The following is a 20,143-nucleotide window of genomic DNA, read 5'->3' as shown; positions in this document are numbered from 1 at the left end:
CACTACTTTACAAACTCCGTTCTTTCAATGTGTCCGAGAACTCTATCAATTGGTTCACCAGCTACTTGAATTTGAGAACATCCCAAGTTGTATTTCATAACGGAATTTCAACAAAGTATGTTAGTGGATCAGGTGTTCCCCAGGGTTCGAATCTTGGACCATTGCTGTTCTTAATATTCGTGAATGACCTTCCTCGATGCTTCAGTGCATCAAAGTGTCTGATGTATGCTGACGACGTGAAAATTTATCGCGAAGTTGGGAGTCTGGAAGATTGCATGGCTCTACAAAGAGACCTACAGTCTCTCCATGATTGGTGTGGGGCTAATTTCTTCCAGCTTAATGTTCGAAAATGCCACGTCATCAGCTATACAAGAAAATTGTCATCGACCGAATTCGACTACACCATTGATGCTGTTTCGATCAGCCGTGTTTCCGTGATCAAAGACCTTGGTATTTTCTTTGACTCCAAGCTTGCATTTACCGATCACATATATGATCTCACCAATAAATGCTTAAAACTGCTAGGATTTGTTGTGAGGAGCAGCAATAATTTCAAATCAATCACAACAATCGCGACACTTTTCAGGACTTACGTGCTCCCGAAACTAGAGTACTGCACTATTATATGGAGTCCTCACAACAATCTAGACTCACTGATTCTAGAAAGAGTTCAGAACAGATTTCTACGTTACATGTTTTACAGGCAATTTCACGTCTACATCAATGACGTAAGTACAACTGAACTGCGACATTTTTTCCATTTCCAATCATTGGAATGCCGAAGAAGAAGAAGTTACCTTCGCTTTTTGTATAAAATTGTAAATAATATAATTGATGACTGCCACCTTCTTCAACTTGTTGATTTTTCTGTGCCAATTGGAAATAGGCCTGTTCGGCGAACTTTTCGCCTCCCTAAACCCCGAACAAATATTTTACGACGGTCCCCTATTTTTGAGATGTGCAATATATATAATCAGTGCGATGTGAAACCCGATATGTTCAATTCAACTATAAGGGAATTCTTAAAAGTATGTGTGAGTAGTGAATATTCATGTTAATATGCTTTTTCCATATGTATTTCCATTGGTTTTTTTTTTTCCTTGTAGTTTGTTGTATTTATGTTTTTGTATTTTTCTTCTCTTGTCCATCTCTGTGATTGGGCAATCCTTGCCTGTTGAGACGTAAATAAATAAATAAATAAATAAATAAATATTTTTGGTGGTTCTCCCGATACCTACAATGTATATTTTACTCGATATTGAGTCTATAAACTAAAAAAAAAGTGAAGTTTTATGTTTCAGAAGTGACTAATCTAAGGATGGGACTTCACTCTAAAAGGTTTATGAAAGTTATTTTATAAAACTTGAAAAAAGCAACCAATTAATTTATCAGCTTATTGGTTGTATTTTTAAGAGAATTATTATAAAATTTTTATAGTGCAATCTGGGCTTAAGGCCGGGATCACACTATAAAGTTTTATAAAATATCTTTTATAAAAGTTGAAAATCTAATCAATAGGTGCATCGGTTGCATTCAAGCAAATGCAACCGGTGATCTTATTGGTGGCATTTTTCAAGTTTTATAAAATTACTTTTATCAAACTTTTATACAACTTAAAAAATCCAACCAATAAAGATCATAGGTTACATTCGAGCAAATGCAACTGGTAAGCTTATTGGTTAAATTTTTCAAGTTTTATAAAAGGACTTTTAGAAAACTTTTATAGTGTAATACCGGCCTAAGGCTGGTATTACCCTATAAAACTTTCATTAAAAATTCTTTTATAAAACTTCAAAGATGTAACCAATAAACACATCTGTTACATTCGAGAGAACTTAACTGATCCGCCTATTGGTTGCCTTTTTCAAGTTTTATAAACGAACTTTTATCAAACTTTTATAGTGTAATCCCGGCCTAAGGCCGGTATCACACTGTAAAAGTTTGATAAAATTCCTTTTATACAACTTGCAAAATCTAACCAATAAGGTTATTGGTTGCATTCTAGAAAATGCAACCGGTGACCTTGTTGGCTGCATTTTTCAAGTTTTATAAAAGGACTTTTACAAAACTTTTATAGTGTAATACCGGCCAAGGACAGAATTGTGATGTGAATATTTCTAAGCACAGGCATTTTGAAAGTCTCCACCCCTCCCCTTTTTTTCTACTAGCAAATTCTTTGATATCTTGAAATTTTGTTGAAATGATTCGTTGAAATTTTTTTTTTTTTTTTGGAACATCGAATGTTTTGGATGTTCTTGGATTGGATTTTTCGAACATTGGATGTTTTTGGAATTTTTCTTTCATATTTTTCCGAAAAGACAGATTTTTTTTTTCAAAATCTTTTGAAAATATTTGAAGACATTTTCTCCCATCGACTACTTGTGAGGATCGGAATGAAGACATCTTTATTTCCATATTCTATGTGGCTCTAGATTAAACCACCAAAGAATGCCTCTAGGCTGCCTATGGGCACTGAATCAGGGGTGGAGGAGAAAAATAATTACAAAAATTGCGAAAAAACAGTTTTTATGCACGAATTTCAAACTAAAGATGTGGGCGATTCGTCCGCATCTTTAGTGCTCGAGTGAAAGGGTATGCGGACCCGCGTCCGCATCCGCTCAGTGTGAAAGGGGCCTTAGGCGATGGTATAAACAATTCCGAGACACGAGTTGTCTGTGTAAAGGGAAATCCCCTGGCCGTCCCCGCATGTCAGACGAAAATGTGGAGCTCATCCGACAGAGTTTCGTACGTAGTCCACATAAATCCACTCGCAGTGGATGCAAACATGCTGGCAAAAGTTTGGGACGAATTTAACTATGCCGTGCATCTCAAAGTGAACATATTGAGCACCTTTAATTTAGTTTGTAAAAAATTTTATGATTAGCCTTGTAATATAAAATTAATCTTGAGTGTCATCTCCCATACGTAACGTAGTTGGATACCACTCTGCGAAATCATGAGGTCAGACACTTATAGTACTTGAAAGTTTTGTCATGTTTTCCAATTATTGACCGGCATTTCTTGCAGTATGACAATATCACATTACCGTGCTGGAAGATCCCGTTCGCCCCAGAAAAAATAATCACGGGAAACATCATTTGCAAAGATAGATTTATAACAATATCGGATGATAGCGCATTTCAAATAACGCAGATAATGTTACAATATTTTACAGAAAATTATGATGGCATCACCAGTTTACGTCTTTCAAGCAGAATCTGCAGAGTGTTTGTTGTTCTGAGAAGTTTGTCGACGATACCAGCAACCCATTTCATGCAGCATAAAACGCGACTCATCAGACATTCGACTCACCGAAGATTTAATTTTAATACAATGGAAGCCGAATCTGAGCGAATTGAAGTCATTTACACTTCGTTTACTGCTGACAATTTATTCCCTTTAGTGCTTCATACACAACAGGGTTCACTGCTTTGAAATGTTAGACTAAAGTCTGGTAGCTGCCTGGTTCATTTGAACAATGAATTGCTCAACTGTAGTGTCTCAATCGCCTTCAAGTTCCTTCGAAGCTGACGTTCACTTCTCGGGAATGACACTCGGTGTTCCACTGTTGTTGCGGTGGTGTTATTTGCCTAGTTACGGTATACTTCGAGGCATATTTCACAAACTCCTCAGTTTCAGAGATACTTTCTTTTTACGGAAAACCATCCGGTCATACCGCCTCACACCGATTAAATACCGATCGAGTTGGATCGGAAATATTTTTCTCTAGAGAAAGTAATATAATACTTCCGCGTCTTGAACATGGAGGAAACTGTAGATGCTGGCTTGTATTAAGAAGGCCCCATCTATTGGTGGTTGCCACCTGGGGAAAGAACTTTTGTTTGTCAATTCTTGGTATGGATCCTTGGGATCAATTGTGGTAGACGAGCATCTTACCACTGGGCCACTCGCACCCCTGGTTTCAGAGATACTGTGATGTTTGGCTAAAAAATCGACTGTCATATGAGAAAATGAGTATACAGACATGATAAATTGCTCGATCAACCTATGATAGTAACGACATATACATTTTTAGAATATTCATTCACATTATATTCGCTTCACCTACTTTATTAAAACAGCTATACGCTGTTATTGTCAAAACTAGAAGGTTGTGACTTGACTGCGTACACTTCCAGTACAAAAGCTATATAGCAGTGCCGTCTTAACGCATGGGCCCGGGGCCTCAAGAGAAGGACCTCGCTAAAAATTAGAACTGGTTGAAATTTTCGAGAATTTCCCTAGTAGGGCCTCAGAAAAATCACTTGGCTCTGAGGCCATGATGCTCGTAAGACGGCCCTGCGATATAGTCTGTCGTTTATGCCTCCAATAAATACTTATAAAATATAGTAATTAGGATATTTACTGCGCTGTCAAGGCCTAGAGTGAGAAGCATGGTGAAGAACAATACAGCCCAAAAAGGACCACCGGGAAGAGTCGCAATCGCTTCAGGATACACTTGGAAAACCAAACCATGGCCTTCGGTAGCGACATCAGCGATGGGGACACTTTCTTTATTTGCCATATAACCGAGATAGGCAAAAATCACGAATCCACTATAAAAACTCGTGAAGCTGTTCACCGCCACCGTAAAAAGACAATCCCTGCAACACAATTATAAATGTCAACAACGGACAGACTCATCTCAATCAATGTGAATATATGAGGTCTACAATAATAATTATACACACATGGCATTTAATGAATGAAAGTATACCTATAACAGTTGTTATGGAAATTATTGTACGATGCATAAGTCAGATGCACTCCAAATCCTACTCCCACAGAATAGAAGACTTGAACAGCAGCATCGACCCAAACCTTTATAAAAATACAAATGTATGCATAACAAAAAAGAAAACCAACATAGGCAATACTACGGAACCTGGGTATTTCGGTCTCCTAAAAACTTTGCGAGGGAACTTGGCTTCCCAATTATTCATCTCAGCCAATTATCAAAATAATTATAAAAATATAGGGTGTTCCGGATATAAGGTACTTCGACTTTGGAATTGAATATTTTGAAAACGGTTGTGAAGAATGGTAAAAAATTTATTTTTCTTGTATATATGTTCATCCGACAGCCTGCAAAATTTGTCACAATCTTTGCTGAGTTAGTTGAAAATTTTATCGATAGACTCTGGTACAATTCAAATGGGCACACTGAGCTCTGTACTTTTCGAATTTTTTTTGAAAAATTGAAATAAAGAGTGCATATATTTTGACTCAGTTCAACTGAAAAGGGATGGATTGGCTACCATATCCGCCAGATTTGAATCCGTTTGATCATTTGCTTATGAGGCCACTTGAAGGACGTTATTGTAGCCGAATCCAAATACACTTGACTTGAGGAACTGTTAACTATAATCACCAAAGCATGTTTGGTCATTCCCTGGGCTTTAACTAGGAACAGAAATTGAATCTTTCTTTCAAACTAAGTGCAGCTCCAGTCCCATTGCCATGGACAATTTACTAACAAATGAATTGTGCCGGATGGAGTGACACGTGTTCACATGTCAAGTAATACTCGTCCACGGGACGAGTATTACTTGATAACGCGTACTTAAGCGTTAATCAATTAATTACTTGATTAACGCTCGATCACACTTTTTTTATGGACGGAGTACTTCCTTACGGCGGTGGCACAATGTAGTTCACCATCTATTGATGGTCGCCTCAGGTTTGATAGGAAAAGAACTTTTGTTACCTACTGGCTGAGGTAGAATAAAAAAATTGAACGTTGTGCATATGGCAAATACCTATTCTGGCGTGCCTTCCTCCAATGTTGAACGAACAAAGAGAGAACATGGTGCTCTTCCTGGTCGACTTGTGTCTGACGACCAATGAAAGTTGAACGACTGTATCTATCTCTGAAATCCGTAACTACACAATTCCGTCAAATCCCCCCCCCCCCGGTAATTAAAATTTTCAGGCTATCCAGCAAACATACGAAACGAATTAATTTTCTCTCATTCACCAAATTTAAAATATTAAATTTTAAATTTTGTTTGTTTTAATTTGTTTAAAATTTTCGTTTGTTTTAATTTGTTTAAATGAGAGCTGTACTACGGAGTGGATACATTAAAAATCGCATCCATGATACAGTATATAAAAAGACTTTGTTAACGCTGGGCTAACAAACCTGAGCTATCATAATTGTCATAAAATAATTTATTACTTGGACTGGAATGTTGCTGAGTAATAAGTGGGGTTAAATAGAATACGGTGTTACCAGATTACTTTATTTTTTATACTATTTTAACCGTTCTCATATTTTTGGAAATTTCCCTCTTTCGTTCTCATTTTCTGTGACGGAATTTTTTAATTTTCTATTTCCAAAAATATATATATATATATAAATTGTACTGTAAAACAAAAATTTGTTCTTCATTGTGTGTTGATTTGCTTCCAACCCTCCACACATACTTATTAAGGAAACCCAGTGATCTGTACTCAACTTCCATTAAAAAGTACCTCTCCCCAAAACACTGTACACATATTAAATGCGTCTTTGTTTTGGTTGGAAAAAAAATCGTTGTTCTTTGCCATCTGTTGTGAAAATATATAAATGACGCTGCCAAGAGAGTGAGTCCGCACGTGTCCTCTTTCTAAGTTTCGGAATCCGGTAATCCTAGGTCAAAGATAGATTAGTAATAGCAGTTCCTGTTTTGATGGGGAAAACTATTATGGTTCATTTCAGTATAGTGATGACATCTGTTGTTAACAAGGATAAATGAGTTGTTACCAAAGCACACGGGCGTGCGATTGGGGGATTCCCAATCTGGTAATCCTAGTTTCGAGCGATGTAGAGATACGCATGTTGACATGTATTTGGATCTATTTTCGGTTCAAAAATAGATCCGGTGGTGAGTGAGTTAAAATAGTGAAATGGCTGTATTTTTTTAAATACTGTGATCTTTGTTGATTTCTTCAATCCTTTCAGTTTCAATGACGAGATACCTAACCCAACTCGATGTGTTGTAGTTTAGCAATTATGAGATGTCTTATTCATTTCAGCAATTCCGAACAAAGAGATCTCTATAAAGCAGGCTTTTCTCGCGAACATGCCCCCCCCCCCAACCTGTAAGATCAACGGAGTCAGCTTTAATTTAAAGTTTGATAACAGAAGAAGATGGACGGTGGTCTTCCTTCTCATCGGGATAATATAGAAATATGCTTACACACATAGCTAATAGCACAAACCCCAGAGTATTTCTCTTCAAGTTTTTTTTAATATTATTCTCAGAGATTGGGGGAGAAACATTATCACCTGCACATACACACACAGAATCGGAAAAAAATATTTTCTTCTAAAAAAAAGGGTTGTTGCATTTTACAGAGGGTTTAGTGATTTTCCCAGTGACAGTTATGATGTGGATCAGTAAAATTTTAAAAACGGCCAGCTCGAAATCGTTCGAGGCCAGAAAACCAACTCCGGCCATAACGATGGAAAACTAAGAAAAAATATCCGGAAACCCTGTCAACTCAGAGACCCATCACGATTCCCACGCTGCTTCACAGGTCAATGCAAAGACGTACCAGTGTTGAAACACAGCGAACACCTCGCGATATGCAAATACTCGGTAATCAATCAAAGTCGAGTACGGATAAGCTTAATCCTTGGCTAATTATCCGGCTAAACTGTTCAGTTCGTTCAGGCAGGAAGTTGGTCATTCGTCAACGTAATTATACACGAATCGATTAATAACCGGCAACGCTACCCATCAAAGATTACAAAAACATATATATCAAAAAATTTAAATAGAGATATGTCATTTATGCAATATTAAATTCATATTTAAAATGCCTAATATATTCGTTGCGTGTGATTCACCTGAGTGTCTAACAACCTGTGCAGATCAGGCCGAAGATAATACTGCAAACCATGCGCAGCTCCAGGAAGAAGTAATCCTCTTATTAATAATATAGTAAGGATGACATATGGCGCTATAGCCGTGAACCATACTACCTGTTAAAGAATAGAAAAATAAATAACACTTTAAAAAACAGAAGTGAATCCCCATTTTTTTAAAACAGAAAATGGAAATGACGGTTAATGAGAGAGAAAAAAACATAACTCGACGTCATTTTTCTCACAAAAATTTCCATTATGTATTTGCATACGAACACCTTGCTTTTGTTGTTTTGGTTCTATTGCTTTTTAAGTCACTAATTATGCTTTTAATGGTTGGGGGAAAATTTTTCCAAGGGAAAAACAACACAATCTCTTTTTGTTTTTACTTAATCTTTACTATCGTTTGTTGTTTTGTGGAAATCCATGTTCACACGCAGCTGTGTCTTAAACACAACTTTGCTTCTCAGTTTTATTATTTCCATAATGAATATAAGAAGATAATTGATTTTTTAATTTGGAAAATTTATGAAATGAAAGATTTTTTTACCAACATAAATTTGAATAACTTAAAATGAAAAATTGAAGAAGATATCTGAGAAAAAGTTAATTCGCGCAAGGGCTTCAAATGAAATAGTGATAACACAAACATATTTAAAAAATTATTTATTGTATGCTGGTTGCTATATTTCAGAAATGTAATCACGTCATATTTATGCGTCACTGTCACAACTCCGGAAAAGTTGTACACTAATGTGCAAATGTGCAGTTGTACACTAATGTGCTCCAACAGCACGTTAATGACGGCACTGTTTTCATGAATGCTTCTGAAGAAGTGATTTATTGCTAATAGTCGAGTAGGATGTCATCTCTACTGGAAAAACGCTGTTCCTTTAATATTTGTTTGAACTTGTGAAACAGATATCCAGGTACTTCACTTCCCTGCAGTTGAAATTAGTACAGCAATGTGACATTACCATGCAAAAAAATGGCTGTCAGGCTACTGAATAGACCACCATCCAATCAAGCAGGGCTTCATTAAAAATCTGCATGACATTTCTCAACGTTTCTGTCATTAACCACTGCAATTTGAATCCATACACACTGTATTTTTACCTCGTAAACATTACTTATAGCAGTCACAAAAATTTCACAATACCAAATTTTGCATCTATCTGCATGCTCAACACTATGGACAATGAGCATTTTGGCAGCTGTAACTTTCCATTTAACAAGTTTGGATCCGTAACACCCTCCCTCTCATATTCTTACGCGTCGTGGCACCAGTGTTATCAGTACTGTCTTTCCTAGCCCTCGCTGTAACGAATATTTCATAAAACAAATATTTATAGTGTATTTGACCGACGATTCTCACATTTGAAACGAACATTACTTACCTTGCCTAGAGATTTGACTCCTCTGAACAAAGCTATGTACAGGATGATGAAAGCCACCAATACGCATACCACGAGCTGCCATTTTGGAGCTCCCAAATCGCCCATTCCTTCACTTTGGTGAATTTCCAGAACAGCTCGACTAAAAGATTGAGAATAGACAATAAAAAAGTTTACATGTACTTACTTTTAATTGCAGTTATCATAGGTTTTGTTCATTCTTAAGATTACCAGAACAAATTTCCAGTATTGTTGATAATGTAATTGTCCGATTCCTCACCGTTAATTGATTGCGAATAAATTATGCAACCGTTAAATGATTATTTTTATGATTTTGTACGTTAGATTTTCAAGTTTTCTCTCGATAAATTTCAATGGCGTCATACCTGTATTTAGTGACAGTTCAAATTTGGACTTTGGATTGATAGAAATAGACCTACCTTTTGCTCATATAAGAATTCCCTCCATATACCACGAGATTACACTTGTAATACGATTTACGCATGAGACATGAAACACCAATGGCACGTGCATAACGAAAAATAAGAAGTAGAAAGACTTTGACAGCTAAATGTTGTTGTTGTCGACGTGGGAATCGTCCTGTTCACTAATTCTGGTATCGATTAATCCACAAGATGCGTGCTTTCAATTTAGCGGCGATGAAGTGTACCATGAACCGTGAAATCCGTGACTATTTCTCCTCGAGTATGTAATGGAACGATTTCTTTTTTTATGTTTTTTGTTCTGTTTCTTCTAAGGTTGTTTGTTGTCTCCGAGGATACATCAACAAGATATATTCCAAAAAGCTAACTTAGGTCCATTAAAACCACCGAAGACATCAAAGGCAAATACAGTTGGGGCCACTTTGAAAAACGTTATAACATTGGTGTATCCAGGCTACAAATGTATACTTTGCTATACACTGGTTTTCAAAACTGAGAGAACATACACGATTTCTCTTTTCGAATTTCTAAAATAATACCGACAGAATTCAATAAAATTTAGTATTGGTACAGAATATATAAGACTGGCACAAGCAGTTTGTATCGCCCAACAGTGAAAATACCCACTCGTAATGGTGAGCAATGCTCACAAGAACAGAAATGTTAAAAACTGACGTTTCAAGAAGGCACACTTAAGATGAGGTTTACAGAATGTACGGTCAATTCGAATAGACACAAATTTTATACTATGGTTTGTCTTACTTTTAACAAAACAGTCCATGAATCCCTGTGGCAGCCGCACCCACTGCTGCATGGTTTTCGAAGGCAGTTGACAATTTACAATTGCTTTCCCAAGTGCAGTTCAGACATGTTCAATCGATTTCAATCCTAGGAATCTAACTGACCAATTTATCCACCGAATACCTTCACTTCGAATTTTTTTGTCCACCAGTTGGGATAGACACTGTCGTAAATAAAAAAAGTCTGCGCTCTGAGTTGTAGGACATAGGGCTCTAAAGTTGGGTCCACACCCGCAGAACTCCACAGAATTCCATAGCACAAAAATCGGTTTTTGGGCGTGGCTAAGCAAAATTGACCATTAAAATCGCCCGCGCTGTGCTAGCCACACCTCAAAACCGGTGTTTCTGTGGCGGAATTTTGCGGGTTTGGACCCAGATTAAGATCTTTTTAAGCTTCTGAGTTGTCAGAAAGCTTCTATCAAACACACTAAGCTTCTTGCGTCCATCTAATATGATTTAACCGCCAAGAAAATTACAACTACGCTCTCATAGTGGTTCCAATCACAGATGTTATACAATGGAATAGTATCGCCTCCCAGTTCCTGTCCAGATCAAGACTCGTTGATAATCAGTATCTAAGCTGAATCCAAACTCGCCATTGAAAAGAACTTGGGTCTACTGAAGTTGAGTCCTCGGCTAATGTTGTCTGACCATGCCCGGTGCGATTTCTTGTGTGTGAGCGTGAGAGAGCTTCTAGCATAAAAACTCTCCCAAGAAGCCTTCAGGAAACAACAATACTTGAAACCATGGTTCCAGTGGTGTTAGGGAGCTCACGAGAGAGCTGTGCGGTTACTGCAGTCTTTTAGCGTCTTTTTTAAAGTGCCTAGTCCGGATCTTCATAGGCCATCATCGCTCTTGAACGTCCTTTCCGGGACTTATGGGTATGGATCTTATCTCCTGAAACATTGTTACCACAAATTGCAGATGACAATCGGCGTTCCATTCAGTTCTCATGTATTCTTAGCCTCGGAGCACCCCGGTCTCAAATCTACCAACAATTGAAGGGTAAAACTGGAAAACTGGTAAACACTGTAAGTGCCAACAAAAATTCAAACACCATTTTTTACGTTAAAGTGTCAAATGAGCAATGATTTATAATGTTTTCAATGTGAAAAGTGCCTGGTAGTCCTCTAAGTCAGTGGTTTTCAATTTTTGTCACCCGCGCCTTCTTAGCCCAACACATGGTTCATCTGCGGCTCCCCAGAACAGTTCAGTAGATATTTTCACTTATAAAAAGCTACTTTAAAGCATGAATAGGCACACAAATCAATAACTTCAGCTCGCCACTACGCCCTTCGGAGCCGTGATGCACACTTTAAGAAGCGCTGCTCCAAGTGGTTCAAAAGAGCGTGTAAAGAGGTCGCAAATGTGAACGTCCCTACATGCTGTAAAAACAATTATTGCGATTTCCCAACATTTCCTTTTAGCACTTACAGTATTTACCACTTTTTACCCTTTTACCCTTCAATTCATTCCGTCGTCTGAACAATGCAGATAAATTTTTCTACCAGACTGCAGTTGAAATTTCACAAAATTTTGCTACAAACACTATAATTATCACTGACATTTACGAACGAAGTACTGCGTAACAAACGGCCAATTTTTTGTGCCTACGTGATCGCAGCGTTACCTTCAGGTATGAGTAGGATTGTGTATTCGAAATCAGGCTATTGCATTATTATTTAACAGCATATTTTTTTTTTGGTTCAGTCTGTGTGTAGTAATTCGGAAATTAAAAATCATTAGTTTTCTTAATTTCAAACATCAGTGTGGAGCGATAGGCATATACAATTGCATTAAAAATTAACGATACATATATGTGTATTTACTATAACTATTCAAATCAAGAGCCGTCTTACTCAAAACTTAACGGGACACAACCATTGGAGTAACCAGTTCTCTGAGATTAAGTATCCGAGTGGTGCATTAGTAAGACGCTCGTCTTCCAACATGAAGGTCACGGTCAAGTTCCACGGGCTCGAATCTGAGGAAAAACATCAGAAACCAAGTTCTTTACCTACCGAGGCGACCACCAATAGATGGCTTCTTCATTTCCCTCCTAACTCCACTGGTTGGAAATTGCCATACGGTAATATATGACCGCAGTTGGTGTGCACAGTAAAGTAGTTTTCAGAGATTTTTGAAACCTTCATAGTTGGGCACGAAACAGCGGCCTGCCTCCCTAACTTCCCCTGTATAGATAAGATTTATTTTATATATAAGATCTTATATATTGGGGTGTTAATTCTTTTCACTCACTCCTCCATTACAGCATCCAAACATATCTATCAATAGTTAATAGTTCGATTATCGGTACATAAAATGTAGCAAGCGTATTGATTTAATTGCACTATTGCATTTTGTAGTGTTTGCGCTATTGAATTTGAATTGTCTGCGTTGTATTTGCATCATGTATTCGGCTTCAAAAATATTCCGTATTCAATACCCGAACATGTTGCCATCGTAGCGGCATATTTCGTTCAAGGAAATAAAGAATCATTTAAGGAGATGTTTCCATATCGGCTATGAAAAGCAGAATTCGAAGGCGAGAAAATGCGCACTACAGCGTGCATTGTAAATGCATTAAAGGACAGAATTGCCGCCGTCCGGACGGGAAAATGACAAAGCCTTCGGAAGACTACCACAAAACTCGATTAACGGACCAAAGTGAGTAAGGCCGGGATTACACTATAAAAGTTTGATAAAAGTCCTTTTATAGAATTTGAAAAATGCAACCAATGAAATCATCGGTTGTAATTTTAGAATGTGACCAATAACATTGGTTGAATTTTTCAAGTTTTATAAAAAGACTTTTATCAAACTTTTATAGTGTAATCGCGGCCTAAGAGAACGTTGTCCAAAAACCCTGAAATTCAGAACTTATCAAGAGACAGTTGTCTTATTATTTCAGAAAGCCTGACAAAAAAATACCATAACTGCTTACTCATGACTGTTAGACGTGGTTGCAGACGGTTATAAATTTCCTCAGATATTTTTTAAGAGTGACGAAACGGGGTTTTATTTTTCGGTATATGTTAATTCGCAGAACACCGGGTGTTTGGCTACGGCTACTTCCCATGCATCGCGTCTTCCACACAACCAAAAGATCGGCGTGTAATGCTTATATACCATCGGCCCAATAATCCACAGTCAACACGGACATTTATTTTAACATTCTGGGTGAATTTTGTTCAAATACACTGCTCAAAACAATTAGGGGAGCACATGGTTTTAACAAAATTACGCAAAGATGTATACCGATAAGTAACATAAAATGAAACATCCATAATTTAAAGCCTAGCAGGAAACGGAAGAAGAAAACTTCATATGCAAATCAAAGTTCATGACGTCAAAAACCAGAAAAAGGAGATAAGGGCAGAAATCGGGATGTTGCAGAAACGTCTGTTTCACTGCCGTAACTGTGAAATTCGATTGCGCAGTATTTTTTTTTGAGACAAGGTGACTTGAGGATGTCTCAACAACGTGATTTACCGGAATCCATGGCATGGCGTGTTATAGGCAGACTGGAATCCGGGCAAACACAACGTAGTGTCACGGACACTGTTGGAGTCGCCAGAAGTGTTGTTGCAAGGCTGTGGAATCGATTCCAAGAAACAGGAAATGTTAGACGTCGACCAGGGCAAGGTCGGCCACGCGCCACTACAGCAACTGATGATCGGTATATACGGTTAACAGCCCGTCGAAACAGAACAGAGAATGCTACGCAGCTGCAAAGACGGTTGCTCTTGGCAACAGAACGAAGGTTGTCCAGCCAAACAGTACGTAATCGGCTTCATGAGGGAGGGTTCTATGCACGTAGGCCAATGGTCTGCATTCCGTTGACCCCACGCCACCGTGCGGCCCGAAGAAGATGGGCTGCTGAACATCGAGATTGGGAGCAACATGATTGGAGCCAAGTGCTGTTTACAGACGAGTCCCGATTCAGTCTGGAGTGTGACACCCGACGTGCTCTGGTATGGAGGGACAGGGGCACTCGAAATAACCCCGCATTCGTTCGTGAAAGGTCACAATACAGACGCGCTGGTTGGATGGTATGGGGTGGAATCAGCATAGGTGGACGTATGGACCTGCATATCATTCGGAATGGCACTTTGACGGCCCGAAGGTATGCAGACGAGATACTGCGACCTCATGTCATCCCTTACGCTGGAGCCATTGGAGATTCCTTTGTTTTCCAGGATGATAATGCCCGACCGCATAGAGCGCGGCTGGTGGAGAACATGTTTGAAGCTGAAACAATACAGCGTATGGAATGGCCAGCGTGCTCTCCTGACCTGAATCCAATCGAGCATGTTTGGGACATGCTCGGATGACGCATTGCTGCGCGACCAAGGCCGCCTGTTACTGTCCGAGACTTGCAGATTGCACTTCTTGAGGAGTGGACCAGTATTCCCCAAAGTCTGATCGATAACCTCATCGCATCCATGGCAAACAGGTGTGCAGCAGTCTTGAGCGTGTGGTCGAGGAGACCACACGCCTTATTAAAACTCATGCATCATGTCTAAACAGTCCTTTTTTTTATCGTTTACATGTAACCAAATTGTTGCCCTAAATCATCTTTTCATGTTTTTTCCATATTTTCAAAGAATTAAAGCTTAATTCCAAATTTTTTTACGTCTTTTTTCTGTATTGCGCATTGATACGCGTGTACTATCCATTGTATGCCAATACGTGGCTGTCTCGCACGGTTTTCTTCACTTTTTTGCTTGCTCCCCTAATTGTTTTGAGCAGTGTATATCGGGAGCGTGTGAGTTATATTTCTTCTATGAAGTAAGTGACTGGTAATACTGCTGGCATTTCGCTTACTCGCATTCATGAGGTATTTTAAGCCGAGGAAAAGGCTTGTGTTCCCAAGGTCACCTGATAAGTCCACGTGATTATTATTTACTTGGTGGGAGTTCGTTAGTATTCATATCAATCATTACTATGATGTCACATTTCCATTGCATCATTAAAAGACGATTTTCATGCAGCGAGGTGGTTAGCTTCTTCATGCACAACCCTGTATTATTCATCGTCAATAAGTTTTTTAGGCTCTTTTTCGAGTATTATGTGTTAGTTTTCCTTAATAAAATAATACGTATAAACTAGTTTCAACTTTTTGCGGGGTTCTACATGTCATCAAGATTTAATGGTTAATTTGATTCAGCGCACCCATAAACTTTTCTTTTTGTTAATTCTAATTACGGTACAAACAGGAAAAGAGATAGAAGTACGTTTCACATATGAAGTATATTCTAAACGAATGCTTACTCAAAAAACTCTATAGCAGGAGATGTTTTATTCGTCTTAAACAGAGCTTCTGTTCCATTACGGACTGAGGCAAAAACGTCAACATCCAGTGCGGTGCTGTTACGACTTTCCCAACAGCGGTCAGTATTCCAAGGATTGTTGCAACGTATCCATGGAAGTTCAGCCGAAAACGAAATGAACATGTAGTAAATCGTCCATCCAATGATGACATTATAGTAAAACGAAACGTACCACGATACCAATACAGCGCAATAACCAACACCTGAAAATGAAGAATTGTAAGTTATTACATTAAAATGTCATCTAGTTTTTTTTCCTGTCAAACACAAAAAAATACAGAAAAATGTGTTTATTAAGTTGATAATTTGAATGTGAATAAAAAAAATAAAACGTTCATGAAAAATTTACCTCGTATTTTTATAAGATCATGCAATTTTTTATAGGCTTTTTGCTGAATTTCAGAATATACACCAGTATTTAGTAGTCATCGATAGTCAAATTTTCGATCCAATTCCAATAACTTCCTCACATATTTTAGCTTTTAGTTATTACCTGATAGCAACCAAACAGACTACGATCGTAACTTTAACGTCAGCATTCCATTGTTCGACATTATCCCTTTGCTATTTAATTTCTGAAAACTTCAAGAACTAAAAGTTCACTCAACTGGCAAAATCTTTGTCACAAGGATTAATATATTCGCAAGTCGTGCTGAAACAAGCGACTCGATTCCAATTTACTTTTTGCATAGACCCTTCCACATTGTACACAGGATTGATTCAATCGGGTGATCATGGATCAAAGAACTGCTAATTCTATGATTTCAACACGGGGGTTGAGTTTTTATTAGTGACTACTAATTATTTAGTAGACATAAAGATGCGCAACCGGAGTCAATATGTAGAAACCGCAAGGAAAAATTTACACCAATAACAAAGTGACCACTTTTTTAACAAAGCAATGCTGTGTGTGTTTTGCATACTCGATAAGGGATATACACTGCTGGCCACCGTAAATGCAACACCCTGAAGGAAGCATGCAAATAATATGAAATTTACAACATGCATTAGCGGATTTGAGATATGCAAATGATTAGAATTTCAGCGCAGACGCACATCACGCGCGCCTGTGGCGCCACTTCAAAGCGCTATTTAAGGCTTGGAGATTTCGGCCTTTTTGAAGTACGGCAATTGTGTTTTTCTTGTGGTTTTTTCAAAAAAACGATCAATTATGCCTCGTAGAAAACAGCGATCATCTTTTGATCAAGTATCCGAGTTCGACAGAGGAAGGATAGTGGCCTACCGAGATTGTGGATTATCTTTCAGGGAAATCGGTAGTCGTGTTGGACGAAACCAAACAACTGTAATGCGGATATGTGATCGTTGGATGCAGGAGGGTACGACAGACCGACGTGTTCGATCGCATCCACCTCAGTGCACCACTTCACGTGATGACAGGCGTATTGTGCGTATGGCAGTGACGGATCGCTCAGCCACATCACGAACCATAGCACAGCACATTCAGTCTGTACCGCATCATCCAGTGTCTGCGCGTACCATTCGACGCCGTTTACAGCAGAGTGGTCTGTCCGCAAGACGTCCATTGCTTCGTCTACCCTTGACGCAGAACCACAGACGTCTCCGCCGCCAATGGTGCGATGAAAGAAGGATGTGGACGGCACAATGGAATGAAACTGTCTTTACTGACGAGTCACGCTTCTGTCTGCAACACCACGATGGTCGGATTCGAGTCTGGAGACACCGTGGAGAGAGGATGCTGAACAGCTGCGTTATGCACCGCCACACTGGTCCTGCACCGGGTATTATGGTATGGGGCGGTATTGGATATCACTCTCGCACTCCTCTAGTACGCATTGCCGGTACTTTAAAAAGCCAGCGCTACATCTCCGAGGTGTTGGAGCCAGTTGTCCTTCCTTACCTTCAGGGCTTGCCCACAGCCATATTTCAACAGGATAATGTGCGACCACACGTGGCACGCATTGTCCAAAGGTTCTTCGTCAATCGCCAGATTGAATTGCTTCCCTGGCCAGCTCGCTCTCCGGATCTTTCGCCGATAGAAAACATGTGGTCCATGGTTGCTCAACGATTGACCCAGATTACATCCCCAGCTGCCACACCAGATCAACTTTGGCAACGCGTGGAAGCTGCTTAGTCTGCTGTACCCCAAGAACACATCCAAAGTCTCTTTGAATCAATGCCGAGGCGTGTGGCAGCGGTGATCTCCAACAATGGCGGCTACTCTGGCTACTGATTTTGGCAGGAACCACACTTCACAGAAGTCTATAAATTTAATCATTCGACGCTTGGTCAACATGTTATCTACAAAATAAATATTGTTGCGATATCTCTTGTCTTTCTTGGTGTTGCAATTTGGGTGGCCAGCAGTGTACTTTTTTTCAAACCGAGCACACACACACACACACACACACAACTCCGGTCTATCACTGTTGGCTATCACAACCGATTGAGTTGTGCCGGAAATGTGAGTATGTGTGTACCTAATGCGGTACCTCTTTACGGTTTGAGTGCGCATATAGTGTTGTGTGCAAATTTTTAGTGCTGTCATCTATATTTCAAATTGTGAGTGATGCAACGGTTGAATATTTATGTCGTTGTAGGCCTATTGCTCTCTGTGGCGAGACTTTTTAATGGGAAGATCGATCACAGAGAACAAACTTCAGCCGATCACCGCTGTGGTAGCGGTGGGGTATACTGATAAACTCGATCGGGTATAGATGGGATTGTCAGCAAATCCGCAGATGACGTGAAGAACGACCATTAGTGTTGATAAGTGCATGGTCGCTCATTTTGGTTCAAAGAACCCAAGTTTCGCTTACGAGTTGAATGGTATCACTATCCCGGATGCAACTAGGGTCGCGATTTGGGAATTCTCATTGACGAGCGGCTTAGGTTTTCTGAACATTATTCAGCGATGGTCAAAAAAGCCAACAGAATGCTCGGGGGGGGGGGGGGTTTCATTCTTAAAAAGGTCTCTTTGCGTTTTTCTAAAGTCATTCTTCCCCTTTTCCGAGGGTTAGTTCGTCCTCGACTGGAGTATGCCGTAAGGTTTTGCAGACCACATACTTACAAAGGAACACAGACTTAGTTGACAGGGTGCAGAGAAAAGCTACGCGTGCGCTTGTTGGCACACAAAGCTTGAGCTATGAAGAAAGACTTGATTTCTTGAGCATGTTTACACTGGAAGAACGCAGGTGTCGGGGGATATGATCAAAGTGTTCAAAATTTTCAACGGGATGGATAGAATGAGCCATGAGATAGTTATTAATGCACCGTCAATCAACTGCTTCGACAAGGGGACATCAGTATCGTTTAGTAAGGGACAATTCCATGTTGTGATGTCGCAGGGAATTTTTCTCTAATAGGGTTGTTAATAAATGGAATAGCTTACTTCCGGGGGTCGTGAATTCTAACACGATTCCTACGTTTAAAAAGAAGTACAATAAACATGTGGGATGAATCGAGAAGCAATTCATACTTAGATAAGACAACCATAATCTTTTTTTGGGCAGTGTATTATACAAGGTGGGCAAAAAGTGCGTAGAAACTTTAAAAATGAATAAAAACCGGAAAAATAACCGAAATAAGAAACGGTTTGCAGGGTTAGCATCGCTAGATCACGGGAATTTTTTTGAGACAGAAAAAAATAACACGAAAAACAGCCGATAGGTGGCGCTGGTACGGGTGACTTCGGTGGAAATATGCAAATGAGACAGTTATAAGAACTGGCGCGCTCCTAATCCACAACGAATTCACCGTTGTAAACCATGTATGTGGACCTGCTGCACTCTGCCATTGCTGGATTTGTGACTCGCCTGCAATGTGTGTGACTCGCCTGTGGTGGTGGTCATGTGGAACACATATTGCTGTAACAAACGATTTGGAGGTATTCTGTTTGTTATTTGTGTATCTTTTTTTTACTTGTGTACGTCAACGCCCACCTATCGGCTGTTTTTGAGTTATTTTTTCCTGTCTTAAAAAAATTCCCATGACCTAGTGATGCTAACCCTGCAAACCGTTTTTATTTCGGTTATTTTTCCGGTTTTTATTCATTTTTAAAGTTTCTACGCACTTTTTGCCCACCCTGTATATTATCAATTTTTTTGTGATATATATGCTTTTATATTGGGTTGCTGTAGTTGTCTGATTGTATATGCGACACCCATATTTCTATAGGCATAATTTTTTCAACCACCTCGTTGGGGATTTTTCCCTCGTGGCCTTTGTATTTGTAACCTAATCTAACTGTGTGAGAGGACGGAAACTAACTCATCTAGATTGAGTGACATTTCTCGCTTACAATACGGTGCGACTAATTATTGGCCGCTCTAAAATACGACAG

At 39.1% G+C, this 20,143-nt stretch overlaps 1 protein-coding gene across 1 annotated transcript in view; it reads right to left on the bottom strand.

Annotated features, from left to right (window-relative positions):
* The window catches only part of LOC149084873 (sodium-dependent dopamine transporter-like), a 94,684-nt gene that overhangs the window by 17,538 nt on the left and 57,003 nt on the right, over positions 1–20,143 (bottom strand). The window contains exons 5-9 of the mRNA XM_089232608.1: positions 15,764–16,025; positions 9,250–9,388; positions 7,835–7,969; positions 4,718–4,821; positions 4,367–4,604 (exon numbers count right to left, since the gene is read on the bottom strand). Coding sequence (XP_089088734.1) covers positions 4,367–4,604; positions 4,718–4,821; positions 7,835–7,969; positions 9,250–9,388; positions 15,764–16,025 — 878 coding nt within the window. The remainder of the gene's footprint in view (positions 1–4,366; positions 4,605–4,717; positions 4,822–7,834; positions 7,970–9,249; positions 9,389–15,763; positions 16,026–20,143) is intronic.

The sequence above is a fragment of the Pholcus phalangioides genome, unplaced genomic scaffold (genome assembly GCF_987345545.1).
Source record: "Pholcus phalangioides strain wild (caught in Gottingen) unplaced genomic scaffold, Ppha-v1.0 ptg000007l_1, whole genome shotgun sequence".
NCBI lineage: Eukaryota > Metazoa > Arthropoda > Arachnida > Araneae > Pholcidae > Pholcus > Pholcus phalangioides.
The sequence above is the reverse complement of the archived record's forward strand: the minus strand, read 5'-3'. Positions and strand labels throughout refer to the sequence as shown.